The 15218-nt window shown below is 36.7% G+C and overlaps 1 protein-coding gene across 4 annotated transcripts in view; it reads left to right on the top strand.

The window, feature by feature from the left end:
• The window catches only part of CEP162 (centrosomal protein 162), a 69725-nt gene extending 54507 nt beyond the window's left edge, over nucleotides 1-15218 (top strand). For all 4 annotated transcript variants that reach the window (XM_054699012.1, XM_054699011.1, XM_037520045.2 and 1 more), the window contains 4 exons: nucleotides 1847-1988; nucleotides 4175-4273; nucleotides 9326-9460; nucleotides 13382-15218. In XM_054699012.1, the coding sequence (XP_054554987.1) occupies nucleotides 1847-1988; nucleotides 4175-4273; nucleotides 9326-9460; nucleotides 13382-13591 (586 nt within the window). In that variant the 3' untranslated portion in view covers nucleotides 13592-15218. The remainder of the gene's footprint in view (nucleotides 1-1846; nucleotides 1989-4174; nucleotides 4274-9325; nucleotides 9461-13381) is intronic.

Here is a 15218-nt window from a genome sequence, read left to right as displayed (position 1 = left end):
CCTCCATTTTATCTCCCCTTCCCAACTTCCTCATTCCAGTCTATATATTTTTTCAATTGCCAGGCCCAGCTTTATTTCCTTTATTCCTTGGGTTCAAAGTCTATGGGGTGCATCCATATAAACATTTGTTATTCTGATTTCTTCTTACTGTAGATGATTTCTCCACCCTGACTGACCTGATTTAGTTTCTGTCTCCTTCAGTCATCTTGCTTTTAAGACATTAATATTCTTTAAATAAGCCTATATCTCGTCACTCTGCCCTCTACCTACTTTCTGAAGTATCAAGTAAATTACCTACATCTCAAGTCCATCATCATTCTTATGTTACTCTATGGGCCTAATGTGCTGAATTTCTTCACTTTTACTCATTCATGTTTACTTATTCATGTTTCAAGTCCTCCTTGAAATATATTCTGGAGCTTCCCAGGAAATTTCCTGCTTCCACCTCCAACTCCTGTGCAACTTATTATACCAAGAAAGCACTAGTCACACATTGCCCTACTATAGCTCCTGAGAACTTACGTAAGATGCGGCTTCTTCTGCAACCCGGAGTAGGTGTAGAATGAGCATAGGAAGCCCCTAACAAATGCTAGGTGATTGATTGACCACCACATCTGGTTGAGTCATAAGGCATCTACGTTGTTACCTAATTGAAATCTTGTTCCTTTAGTCGTGAATGTGATTGTAGCAATGAAGCTACTTGGAAAGGACCACATTCTTTTCTGGAAGTAATTTAAAATTCAGATTTTTCCTAAAAGTTTTCCTATACATAATTTATAATTTTTTTGTATTATTAGTCTGTTTCTCAGACAACTCTAGGCCTGCAAAGTAAAGCACAATGTTTCCAAGCCCCAGATTTAGGTTTTTCTTTACATTAGTTCACTTACGTCATGAGTGCTTTAGATTTTTGTTTTTCCTTGGACCCTAATCACACCGTTTCCATGAAGAAATAAGGATACTGTATGAGTATTCTGCATTCAAATATTGAGTATTTGTCAGCATATTCAAATAAGCACCTAATAAATGTGTTTATAGTTTGGGATTTGCAATATTAATATGTCGACAGTGATTAAATTGTGTGATTAATATCAACAGGGTTTTCTGCTTTGAAATTCTGTCATTTTTTATTTTGAATAAGAGGAAATGTTTATCTCTAAGAAATGTATCAACTCTTCAGTCATAACTTTGCATTTATTAAGCCGCCTCTGAATATATATATTTTGTCAGACCGATAACTAGTCTGTCACATTGAATGGTGCATATTAATAAGATGCATATTATCCTGTGTCCTAAGAATTACCATAAAGAACATTTTATTTTCACAAGCTAGCCCTAAAGTCATATGATGGGCCAAAAACCTGTAACTATTGCCTAGAGACAAAGCATTAGAGATTTTAAAGGAAATAATTCCAATTATTTGAATAAATAAGAATCTGGACAAAAAAATCTGAGTTTAAGAGATTAAATACAGGCCCTTTGCTTTAAATCTAAACAGAACATAGAGGACCTTGGATTTCCTCAGAGTAGGAATACTGTGAAAGGCCCAGACTTTGAGATCCCACTCTGCTGGGCTTGAATCCCAGCTGTGCTGATCTTGGGATCCCCCCAGGTACCTCACTATTTCCAAAATTCAGGTTTGCTTTTATAAAATTTAGTCGATAATAGTGAGCTCTTGGAGTGGTTGAAAAAATTCAAGGCAAAAACACATAAAGCAGAAAACATTTGTGCCCCCTCACCCTTTGCTACTTTAATTCCCAGACCTGTTACACTATTTTTGTGCTAACTCTGAGTTAGAGGTTGAAGAGCCACTTTTATTCGTGGGTTTTTTTCTCATTTGCATTAAAAGGGTCAAGGAAGATACTGCAGCACACATCGCATCTCTTAAAGCATCTCATCAGAGAGAAATAGAGCTACTCCTTTGCCAAAATGCAGTAGAAAATTCTTCTTCCAAAGTAGCAGAACTAAATCGTAAAATAGCATCTCAAGAGGTAAATGACTTCCTTTGCCTTCAATTTGATTTCTTTTGTGGAACTGTTAAAAGAATATTATTTAATTTGGAAATAACTTCATTTTTTGAGGTTGGTGATAGAAATGGGAAATTACTGTGGGCTTGATTTCTTTTATAGGAGAGGATGCCATTACCATATGTTTGTGCTATTTAAAATTAGTCTCTAGTGGTTTTGTAGGCTTGTCCCTACATTTTGCTAATGGATTGTTCCTTGAACAAGTGGAAAAGGATGGTTGGGGGATATAGCTAATGGGATTAAGATGTGAGTACTTGAATGTTGAACCATCTCCCTTCAGCTAAGCCCCAACTAATTATTTTTATTAGCCTAGTCATTCTTCCTGCCCTATTACCGTTCATTCCTTAAACAAATGACTCAGGGTTTATAGACAGCCAGGCACTGAGGATAAAATATACCTAACGCTAGCCATTAAGAAGCATACTTAGAGAATGATAGGGTGAGCAGATAGCTCATCTGAATTTCCTCAGATGAGTCTTCTTGGATAAATGTGTCTCTACCTGGAGTATCTGTGAATTAGATATCAGGCCCTCGTTCTATGGTATTTGACCTTGGTGAAAAGCATTAAAATAGAAATTTTCCTGCAACTTTCAAATGGTATACCCATGAAAAGCAAAAAAAAAAAAGAAAAGAAAAAGAAAATACATGGCAAAATGTTAGCAGTTAAATCAAATTGAAGGGTCTGTGACTATTTTTTGATACTCATCACTTTTCTGTAGGTTTTAATTTTTAGAAACCAACTGAAAGAAAAACATCAAGGAATAATTATTCACTCCCACCATTATTTAGTAGCCTCTTAATTAAAAATAAAACCCTCAATTGGAAAAGTTTGAATATGGATTGGATTTTATACTAAATCACTCTAAACTTTCCTAGGTATAAAATGACTGGTCTTGTAAGAAAATGAAGTATATAAGGGGTATTTTAAGAATGAAGTATAAAAATATTGTAATTTAATTTCAAATAGCTCAGAAACAAAGACCTCTGTTTTTATATTTTAATGAAAAATATTTAAAGTGCTTTTCAAAGTAACTATTCATACAACCTAGTAGCAGATAACCTCTGACTTTTCCACCATAGGAACAGGGTGTCACTAGGCAGTGTCAGCACTATATCAAATGATGACACAGTAGGGACAGTCAGTCTAAGAGAGAGAAGAGTAATGTCATTATGCCATAAATACATAATTTTTTTTTTAAAGACTATCAGAAGTTTGTTTTTTTTTTTTAAGATTTATTTATATAAGAACTCTGGGGTACAGTCAGAGGCATGGGAAGGTGAGAGAATTCACCAGAGACAGAGAGGGGAGCAGAATAGGCAGACGGACCAAAGACACTGCAGAGGGGTGCTCCCCTATCTCAGGCAGACGGACCAAAGACACTGCAGAGGGGTGCTCCCCTATCTCAGGTGCTCCTATCTCAGGCGAGATAGGAGAGGTCTGCCGCGACCTCTGTGGGTTTCTCCCTGGCCGGCCAGGAATTGAACCTGCGCTGCAGAGTCTGTGGACAGCTTCACAGCGTGGCCCTCAACCTGCTGCGCCACTGGGGATGCCTACATAAATACTTATTTTCCCAGAGTTCTAAATGTCACATTGTAAATTTTGAATTAAATCAAAATCAGCATAGTTTGATTATTAAAAAAGGCATTAGAAATAAGAGAGATTTTTCCTAAGTTTTTATAAATTTCAGTTTGTCTAAAAACATGAGACTGACATTTTCAGATACTTTTAGGCTCATGTTATCTTATTTAGTCAATAGCACTTTAATAAAATCTATCCTACTTAATTACAAAATATAAAGGTAATATTGGCCACTGTCTTCAAGATGCTTAGACTTTATAGTTTATAGTGCATTTTTTAGACCTTCAGAATAAAGAAGCCAATTAGTTACAGAAGTAATTAATTTGTAATATATGTGGTATTTTGTATTAAATGTTGAAACAAAATAGTGAACTTATTCAATGAGTTTTATTCAGTGAGTTTATTAATTCAATGAACAATTTCTGTGGAAATTTGTGTTACAATTTGGTAATGTTAAAATATCAGGATCCTTTTTTTAGTACAAAAAAAGTCGTCTGTTGACTTTCTTGTATTTTTCAAATAATGTTCAAGGAAGAGCTTTTAATTTGGTAACTTTAAAACAATTTCCTAGGTCCTTCTAAAACATTTCCAAAAACAAGTTAATGAACTGAAGGATAAACAAGAGTCTCTTGCAGTTTCTCAAGTTCGAGAAGAAGTCCTACAAAAAGAGGTAAATACTGGACTAAATATTGGGCTAGTTTGTTTTTCTTAGCTTTTTCAACCTTTTTTTTTTTTTTTTTTTTTTGCTTATATGTACTGGTTAACACAACCTATCACGTGTCAGGAAAATATTGATATAAACTTGTTTGTAGAAAGTCTGCTTCCCAGATGAAGCTCATATAGTCACTATCTGTATTCTTGGAATTTTCTGAGTAGTAGGGAAATGGAGAGGGTTGTTAGGTCCTTCTCTTTGATTTTTTAGGAGGTAATATTGCATGGGTAAGGCCATTTCTGTATTAAGTACCAAAACTTTGGTAGTAGGTAAAGCAACTATGGCAGTCTTGCTGGATTAACAGTAACAATATCATCCCAAGAAAATAGGTCTTGGAAAGTCACCATTTTTATTACTGCACTGTCCTTTGGACCCAAATGTGGAAAAAACAGGTAAACTGTGCATCCTGTTCTGGGAAGCATTTTTAATTCAGATTTATAAAATCACAGAAGCAAAACGTACAACTGATTGCATTATGAAAAGATTAATGTAAAAATGTAAATGACCAAACCAGGTCTTTTGCTTTTGCCCAGACAGCCCAATGCTGATCTATGAGAATGTCTGTGTGTGGAGTTTATTATAAGAGATGGCCACCAAGGGAGTCAGTTACCATTCAGGGTTAGCTCCCTGAATGGCGGGAGTGCTGTGATTATAGGAGGATGGAATGTGAGGGACGGGTTGAGCTTTGTATTGCCAAGTCTAAGGAGGTACTGGGCAATCTAGTTCACATGAGTCAAGGTATTTGACTTTCCTAGCAGGTTTCCTTAGCAATCAGCAGATGTTTGTTTCTGGTGCCACTATCCACCTTAGAGGCACAGATAATTTTTACCAAGGATATAACACAATTCCAAATTTTGAGAAATGCCACTGGAGCACGTTAACAGTTAATCATAAGGAGAGAGCAGAGCATAGGGAGAATCACAAGGGGTGGGGTCTAGGGGAAAGGGAGGAAAAGAGTGCTTAAGGTTTAATTCCTCTTATTTCTAATTTTTAGTCTGAGGGGGGTTTTTTTGTGTGTGGTTTTTTGTTGTTTTTTTTTTTGTTTTTTTTTGCAAAATGGAGAGAATCTGACTACAGTTCAGCATTGTGCATTCCTTTAGGTGTTTGGGGATATACATAAACTGTTACATAAGCAATAAATTTATAGAACCGCACAAACCTAAAGTTAGTTTTTAGGAAAAGTCAGTGAAAGAAAGTATGTGTTCATGCTTGCAAGATACAGAGTAAAATCCATTTTATTCAAAGTTACAGCGTTCTGAGTTTATTTTGAAAATAGAAAAGCTGCAACACAATTTTTCACGTTTGTTGACTAGGAAACAAGTATTTTCTCTCTTCGTAAAGGTAATGACAATCTGCCTTTTGAAAATATTTTTTACTCCTAGTCTGTTAATACTAGTTTACATTGTTGTTGCCATTAGAGAAGGGTGGGAGACCCCCCTCAGACACCCCTGCTAGAATGCCCCCACCACCTACCGCTGCTCCCTCCCTGTGTTGTTCTCCTCCCTTCCTTTCTGGTCACCCCCATTCCAGAATCAGGTTTCAAATGTTAGTTTTCTGGTTTGATCTGACCCTTTTATTTTTCTGTTTTCCACTGATAAGTGCCACCATCCAGTATTTGTCTTTCTCCTTTTGGCTAATCCTGCTTCATGTTAGCCCTTCCAGCTCCACCCATGCCTTTTAATACAGAGTTTATGAGAGCTGTTTAACAGGACTAATGTATTCCCACTAATGTTACCTGCCGAGGTCCTTCCCTGCTGGCCTGTGTGTTGTGAAAGACTCTCCCTTTCAGCCCCGTGAGAGCTCCAGGAATTGTTCAGGCTCTTTCCACCAATTTCAAAACTGCTTCCAGGCAACAAACTAAGCAATTACAGAATTCATTTTGTTTCTCTTCTAGCAGGAATCAGTCCTGCAAAAAAAGATTGCTGTTAGGCAGTGTTGAAACGATTGTTTTCATATATTGATTGGTTTCTCTGGTTGTTTAAGGAAGGCTGTGGGAGGCAAAGCCCTGCCTCTTTATGGCCACAAGTGAAAAAACACTGCTTGGCTTATTTGAAAGAAATTTTATATAGCCATAAGAAAACAGTAATGATTTCAAATGCTGCAGTGCAAGTCACGCAAATACCTTGATGTCATTGGGAAGTGAACCATCTAGCACATCAGCCATAGGAATCTGAAAAGGCTATTCCCATATTCTGCATTTTGTTCCATGCTTCTGTTACCTGAAATGTTTTCAGGCCACAAGTCTTAAAAATCACATGTTCTATACAGTAAAATTTTCTTGAGCCTCCAGTTTTTCAACTCATGTTATATCAGATAAGTAATCCCCAAATCTTTGGCCTTTTTAAGTACTCTAATGACAAAGTTATTATTTCATGTTTCAGCACTTATCACATTTCATTTTTAATATTATTTTTCCATCCTGTTTGACTATCTTCTGTTCATTTATTTTCTTGTACCCTGAAAATGTAGAGAATAAACTTTAATCTTTATTCAGACTCCCTAGAGATAACTGAGAGGAATGACACTTTTTTTTTTCTGTTCTGCAGTTAGTATTTGCCTTTGACTAGTCATAGATTCTTTCTCATCAAGAATTTTTTTGTTTTTAATCTGTATAGTACTCTAAGTAGTTTAGAAGCATTTAAGACTGATCTCTAACTATAAGCACAGGGACTATTATGGCCATTCATAAAAATAATCAAAATCGTGATGATTTATCTGAATTGTTCTACAGCTATATGTTGTTATTTTATGAATGAATAGTGGAATAATCATGGAATTTATGGTAAGATCTAGAGTTAAATTCTTGATTTGCCATTATCAGGATTTCTAGTAAGTTCCAGTAAACACCTGGAGTCATGTGAGACCATAGGTCATACTTGTTCCTCTCGATACAGGTCAGGAAACAGCATGTTGGCTAGGCACCCTCAAGAATTTCCCTTAAATGCAAACAGGTCTCACTGCAATTCTAACAGCTGCACAGGTAAGGGGAGTAAGACATCTGGCAGCTGGAGGAACCACCCAGGCTCAGACACCCCATGCTCCATGAGAACCAGCGTCTCTTAGAATAACTCATGCACAGTGATTCCACAAGGAAATACCAATACAAGAGTCACTGTCCAAACCAGTAATGAAGCATTTCAGTTCCTACAAAGGCCTCCTAGCCTAGATGATTCCATCAGTCAGGGGCATTCTGACCACAGTCAGTGTACCTGATAGATGGCTGACTCCCCTCTCTTGTGAGATGGAAACAGGGCTAGAAGTTAACACAAGGTCATTTTTCTTACAAATGGAAGATGAATGGTATCTACTCTTCCCCTGGGGCCACTTGCTAGTATGTTTAAACATTTTTTGCCTTGGGTTTCTTAACGATAAGTTCTCCTTCTTAGCATTCTTCATTCAACAGATATTTAATGCGCAGGTATCAATTACTAGTACAGGCTTTTGGGAAAGAGTAATAACTAAAACATCTGAAGGCCTTGCCCTGTTCTTGTGGAGCTTACATTTCATTTGAGGAGTCAAAATGTAAGGTTTGATGAATAAAATTAACTGAGACGGTATCTGTAAAATGCTTAGCATAGCACCTACTCACCACTGATCTGTTAAGACTCTGTTCAAACACAGCTTCTCAGGTTATGGCTGGGCTCCTTTGTAGCACACTCTGTTTGAATTCTCCTTCATTCAGCTGCTGCTTTCACTTGGCCAGAACTTCCTGACTTGTACAACAGGAATGGGGTACCTGTGGCTGTCACAAGATAATGATGACTGGAAATGTTGTTTAATGAGTAACTAAAAATCATAGAAGTTGAAGTGATATTTGACCAGTATGTATATGACTGTGCTTCTCACTTTTTTTAATGTAAAGTGCTTTTTTTATATAACTTTTAGTACTCATTGTTTGGTCACATAAGATTTTCATGCTTAGTACCTGTCGCACACACGGTCTCTCTGGCCTTTCTGCCCATGACCTCAAAGTCTGCACATTCCTTTGATCACTGGTGATATCAGGGTGTTCCACATTTAAAATGTTTAGATTTGCCTCCGATTTAATTTTCTTGTATTTTCACATTTTTTAACTAATTTAGGAAGAGTATGATGGTTTTAGTATTGTGTTTACATATGAAACTTATGTTAATATTTTTCATTTGCCTTTTATTATCTTTGCTCTTAACAGTTAAAAAAATGGTATAAAGAAAATGCAATTAATTATTTACCAAGTCTAATCTAAAGGTACCTCAAAATCCCCTCCACTTCATAGTGCTTAAAAGTATTACTGTGTTTTCTGTGAGCCATTGTATGAAAATGGTTCTGTAATAGACTGTAAGCCTCTGTGAAGAGACATCGTCTTTCATTTCTGTATCCTCAAGAAACCTGTTGGGTTGTCATAAAAGTCATGACGTATTTTTTCTATGTTTTTCAAGCAAAAATATGTCATGACTTTTCCAACAACCCAATATGACAGCAGCCAGCACAGAGGAATCCTATACTTCATATCTCTATTTTATATACATTTGTTTGTGGAATGAATTACTCTAGCAGTGATAAAAGGCAAAAGAGAATTACAAACAGAATTATAGGGAGTTGACAAAAGAAGTGTTCATATTTATTGAACTCTTTCTATGTGATGGGAGCTATACTGTGTTAGGTGCTTTAAATGTATTGTTCAAATCTAAATATAATGACCCTATTAATACCTGTAGCAAAGCCGAATGCAACAAAGAAATTGCCACCCTCATTTTGAGTGCCACTACCAGGTTGGCATGCTTGGGAGACAGAAAGTGGCCCAATCATCTGGAAACTTTTGGAATGTGAGGTCAGCTTTAAACTATGATGAGCCTTAACTTCCTAGATATAGGGAATGAAAACACTAAACTGGTGCTTTGTTGTTAAGATGCCACTTACCTAGAGAAATTTTATATAAGATGTGTTGAATATTCTTGCCTCTGAAGACTACCTGTTAAAAATGAAATATTTTGTTTGATCATAGTTCTTTACTTCATACCTCAATTTTAGATTACAAAACTCTTAGAAGAATTGAAAGAAGCCAAAGAAAACCATACACCAGAGATGAAACATTTCATGGGGTTAGAAAAGAAAATTAAACAGATGGAAATGAGACATGAGCAAAGAGAACAGGAACTTCAACAGGTAAAGTGGTAAATCATGCTTACATATTTAATTCTTCACTTTTAAGTACCCCTTACTTGCTGTAGCTTTGTCATCCCTAGCAAAACTTATTCCCATTGTATTTTGATTTCATTATAAATATATAGCTTTAAAGAGAAAAGACTTTTACTTTATATCTGGAGAAATTGAGAAACGAAACTATATTGTGTTGTTAATTATTCATGGGTGCCTAAAAAGCTATATATTTTACCCTGGGAAAACGGTTTAGAGATCAAGGTTCCATATTCAGGTCTTCAATAAATTTTTACAAGAAGTAAATGTACACTAAAATGATCATTTAAATATTTTTTTTTAAGATTTATTTATTTATTTATACAAGCACTGGGTACAGTCAGAAGCGCAGGAGGGTGAGAGAATTCACCAGAGCGGGGAACAGAGCAGGCAGAAGGACCGAAGCACACTGCTGAGGGGAGCAGCGGGCGGCAGGAGAGGTCTGCGCGCCATGTGGGCCCCTCCTCCGGTGGCCGGGGAGCAGCCGGGGATCGAACCGGCACCACAGAGGCCGCGGGCAGCTTCGCAACCCAGCGCTCAACCGCTGCGCCACCGGGGAGGCCCCTGATCATTTAAATATTATATACCTAGCACCAATACTGAAATTACCATACTTATTTACAGAGAAATAAAAATGGCAGAAGGCTATGATGTATAGATACTTAACTTTGCTTGAACAGTCTGTTAGTCTGCTTGAATCTGCCACTGTAAAATATAGACTGTATGACGTAAAAGACAGAAATGTATTTTCTCACAGTTTTGGAGGTTAGAAGTCCAAGGTAAGGTTCCAGCTGATTCATCTTCTGGTAAGAACTATTTTCCCAGCTTATAGGTGGCCTTTTCTGTGTGTGTGCACTGTGGGGTGGGGGAAGAGGCGTTACAGAGGAGAGAGCTGCCTGGCCTGCCATCTTTTCTTATGAGGACACCAATTTAGTCTCATCAGGATTCTATCCTTATGACCTCATTTAACCTTAATTAGTTCCTTAGTTCAAATGCACCACATTGCAGGTTAGATCATATAAATACATACAAACGTATGTTTACTTTCTTAAAAAACCAACAAACTTGTAACACTTTATGGCTGACCTGACTCCCATAGAGAAACTTGAGCTCTATTTAATCATATCAAGGTTCTAGCTCTTTATCCTTATAGGAACTAAGAAGTATGAAATGGAAGACAAAAATATTGATATAGTTGATTTCTCATTCTTAAACAATTTTTATCTGAACTTCTTTAAAAACATTATAAACCACAAAACCATCAGCCATAATCAACCAGCTGTAGCTCAGAACACTCCCATATAAATTACTTAATATGCCTGTTCTAGAAAATGGTTGTAAGTTGTTAGTAAATATGTTAAATATTTGCTTCTTTACCTGTTATAGGCACATGCTGTATTACAACCTTATGACAAATTATTTTGTTATGTATGTAATGTACCAGTTATATTGGTTGGGCCTCCCTGGTGGTGCAGCGGGTTGAGCACAGCGCTGTGAAGCTGTCTGCAGCCTCTGCAGCGCAGGCTCGATTCTTGGCCAGCCAGGGAGACTCCCACATGGTATGTCGCTCCCACTGCTCCCCTCAGCAGTACTTTTCGGTCTGTCTGCCTGTTCTGCTCCCCATTCTGTCTTTGGTGAATCCTCTCACCCTCCCGAGCCTCTGGCCTGTATCCCAGCTATTGTATAAATAAAAAGTAAATCTTTAAAAAAAATTATATTGGTTTATATTTATTTAAAAGCCTTGATATATTATTTAAATACAGTTTATAAAATTTGCTTTATTTACTTAGAAAATATGTAGTAGGACATTTAGGACATCCTTGGTTTACAGAGAAAGTGATGGTTTCAGTTTCATACACAGCATGTGAAGTAATAGATTAGCATCAAGATGGCAACCTGGATTGTTCTACTTTCAGTCACTCTCACAGGAAGACCAGCTAGCAGTTATGCAACCACATATCTTATGAGGCGTTAATAGCTAAAATATCTAAGAAACAATTCAGTAGTAAAAATAATCCAATTAAAAAAAGGAAAAGGCCAAAGGTGAATTTTAAATGACTTATCAGCTATATGGAAAGGTGTTCAGCGTCACAAATAATAGGTAAATGCAAATCAAAGCCATAGTGAGATGCCACTTCTTACCTATTAGAATAACTGTCTTTACAGAGAAAAGAAATAAGTACTGGTGAGGGTTTTAGAACATTGTGCACTGTTTGGGGAATAGAAAACAGTATGGAATTTCCTTAAAGGATTAAAAACAACTACCAAATGATCCAGCAATTTCATTTCTGGGTATGTACCAGAAAACAATAATCACTATCCCAAAGGGATAACCTCACAACCATAAACATTACAATGCCCCAGACACAGAAACAATCTCAGTGTCCATCACTGGACACACAATGCTATAGTATTTAGCCATTAAATAAAAAGGTGATTTTGTTATTTGCACAATGTGGATATACCCTAAGGGCATTGTGCTAAGTGAAATTAGTCAAAGACAATTACTGTATAATCTTACTTGTATGTGTAATCTAAAAAACCCAACTCATAGAAACAGATCAGATTGTGCTAGAGGCACAGGTGGGTGTGGGGAAATTGGGTGAAAGTAATCAAAAGGCACAAAATTTCTAGTAGAAACTAATCAGTTCTGGTGAGGTGATGTAGAAAGTGTTAAGTTGGTTAACAATACTCTGTTGTATATTTGAAAGGTCTTCTAAAAGTAGACCTTAAACATTTTGAACACAAGGAAACAATTTTGAAACTATGAAGTGATGGATGCTAACATATTGGTGGTAATAATACCGAATATATACACACATCATGTTATATTGTATAGCTTAAATTTATACAATGTTTTTCTATCAATTGTATCTTAAAACTGGAAAATTTTTAAATACCAAATTTCATTGTGTAGTAGACATCCGAAATCTTCAAAGTATAGTATTTAAATATTAGAACTGAAAATTCACACAGCATTTTGGTTTCCCCTTAAGTACCTTCTTACATATTTCTGGATTTTCTTAAATTATTAAGTTAATCTATAACTAAGCAGAATTATAAATAATCATGGAGGGGTTCAGCATGTTTAATACTTAGACATATCATTGGTTTTTTTGCCCTAGCTGGTGGGTTTTGTATATCTCACTTTCTGGGGTTTATAATGATTGTTATAAACTCATGATTCCTCATGAGATATATTGAAATTTTAATAACTGTCTTACAAGTTACTCAACAGGGGATTCTGGCTTCACAATTGGCTAAATTGACTCACATTTGCAAGGCAGTCTGTTGTGTTACTTACGAGCAGGAATTCTGAGGCCAGGCTGCCTAGGTGTGAATCCTGACTCTGTATGTTATGTGCAAACCTTGAGCAAATTATTTTTCATTTATCTGTGCCCCATTTCTTGATCTGATCAATGGGAATAAATATCTATCCCATATGTTGGTAGGATTAAATATGGTAAACATGTGTAAAGTCGTAGGCTTAAAACAGGCTGCCATTTGAGACATGCTGCGTGTGGGCTTTATCATCATTTCTACTGCTATGTTTGCTTCACTGATGCTGTGTGTTGTGTATTAAAAACTGTCTTGACTGCATTTGAAGTGCCAAGATATTAGAAATTCATATTGCTTTTAAAAAGCACTGTTTAATTCACAACTTAAAAAAATAAAAGCCTGTAAAATTCCTAACTCCCTATCAGAATCAGAATGTGCTGTCCACCTACAACCCTGTGTATTGTCTCAGTTGAGCCCACGGGGTAAGACATGCACTGCTCTCTCTCCCTGACATGCAGCTCACTGGTTTACCGTAGGCTAACTGAGATTATTACATGTTCTTCACCCCCACTGTAAGCTATAACCATAATATGGAACTTTTCTTTTTTACAGATAATACAGCAGACCCACCAAGTTGTAGAAACTGAACAAAACAAAGAAATTGAAAAATGGAAAAGGCTCGCACAGTTGAAGAATCGTGAGCTGGATAAATTCCGCACAGAATTAGACTCAATATTAGATGTTCTCCGAGAGCTGCACCGGCAGGGGGTAGTTGTACCAGTTGCTCTTCCAGAAGAAGTGAATGCACCAGAGTATTACTAGAAACTCACATCAGATGACCTTGCAGAAAGGCCTGAAGATGGATGGTGGATAGCATTGTGCCACTTTTGAAAGGAAGCTTTTGAAAACAAGTGTTCAGTATGTTGCCAGAAAGCAAATAATACAAAAGCAACATTTCAAAATAAATTGCCCTTAAGCAATAAGAAATAAAAATCACTATGGTGTATTTTACTGAAAATCATTAACCACGCCATTTTAAATAATTTATGGATAAGTCCCTATGTCAGAACATTAATACCAGTGAAGCTTATTGTGAAAGGTCTGACTTATACTGGATATGCAAAGAAACAAAATTGCTTGTACCATCATTATTGACCAAGTATGTGCTCTTAATTCTTAGTGCCAGAAAAACAGCGCCTCTTTCCCACGGAAACAGGAGCGTGAGCACAGTAGCATGCACAGTCACAATGACAGTTACCCAGGCAGGAGCACTCATGATGATTTAGAGAATTGGAGCTTGTGTACAAGTAGACAGTGAACTCTCTTGCGTTCTCCCAGATGTCTAGTCCTACCTCTAGGCACCCCCTTTTTGCACCTGGCATAAGAGGCAAGATGTAGTTCACAATTAATCAGGAAATTTCATTTGTTCATTGTTTGCATCTTTAATGCCACATGTCTTAAATGCCAATCCTTTTTGTAAGTCTAAGATTATAAACGATAATAAATGTTCATTAGAAAAAACAAAGAATGCATAGAAGTAGCTGGATTGTTATTTTACAGTTCCCACTTGCAAAAGCAGTGGTGAGTATTTAAGACACTGGTAAATTAAAGCTATAGCCAACTTATTTTCAAATGCTTTAAACCAGCCTTGTCCAATAGAAGTTTGATGCGAGCCAGGTGTCATTTTAAATTTTCTAGTAGCACATTTACAATTCAAATTTGGGGAATTTATATATCTGAAACATCAATATAAAAATTTGAGTTTTATCTTTGGTCTTGGAGGCAGAAGCAAGATCACCAGGGGAGCGGCAGCCTTTGGAGAGCTTTGCAGTCAGGCGTGCACCATGGCCCTTTGGCTCCAAGGCCTTGCATCTCCAGAGACTGCCCTGTGGGATGTGGCTGCCCCGCTGCACAGAAGACAAAGTGTCAGAGGCCACGGCCACAAGAAAGACTGCCACCAGCACCAACAAATGAGGAGCCCAAAACTGAACACTACTGGCCAAGCACAGACTTTGCGGAGGGACAACACCTAACCCGAGAGGGCAGCCAGTGCCACAGCCAGTTCATCCTAAGGCTTCCAGCTACTAGCCGAGCAATAAAAATTTTTTTTAATCTTTTTTTTTACCATACTAAGTTTTCAAAATCTGGTATATTTTACATTTACAGCACATCTCAACTGGATTAGCCATATTTTCCAAGTCTCAACCTCAAAAAGTGAAGTTCTAGTACACAATTATGATGTGAAATACTTTATAGAAGGCAAATGAAACAGATCTTGGTGTAATTATGAGTAAGGACTGTGGAATGCGGAAATGTAAGGAATGGACTTGATTTTTTAATTTATAGTATTTTTAAATGTCCTTTTCCTAAGAAGATAGAAAAAGCATTAATTATACTTTGCTATTTTTTTATGTGAGAGTTTTTAAATTTAATATAAACTGTTATTTAT

The sequence above is a fragment of the Talpa occidentalis genome, unplaced genomic scaffold (assembly GCF_014898055.3).
Source record: "Talpa occidentalis isolate TD23 unplaced genomic scaffold, MPIMG_talOcc4v2.1 talOcc4.2, whole genome shotgun sequence".
Lineage (NCBI taxonomy): Eukaryota > Metazoa > Chordata > Mammalia > Eulipotyphla > Talpidae > Talpa > Talpa occidentalis.
Note: the sequence above shows the minus strand (reverse complement) of the source record. Positions and strands in the feature narration are given on the sequence as shown.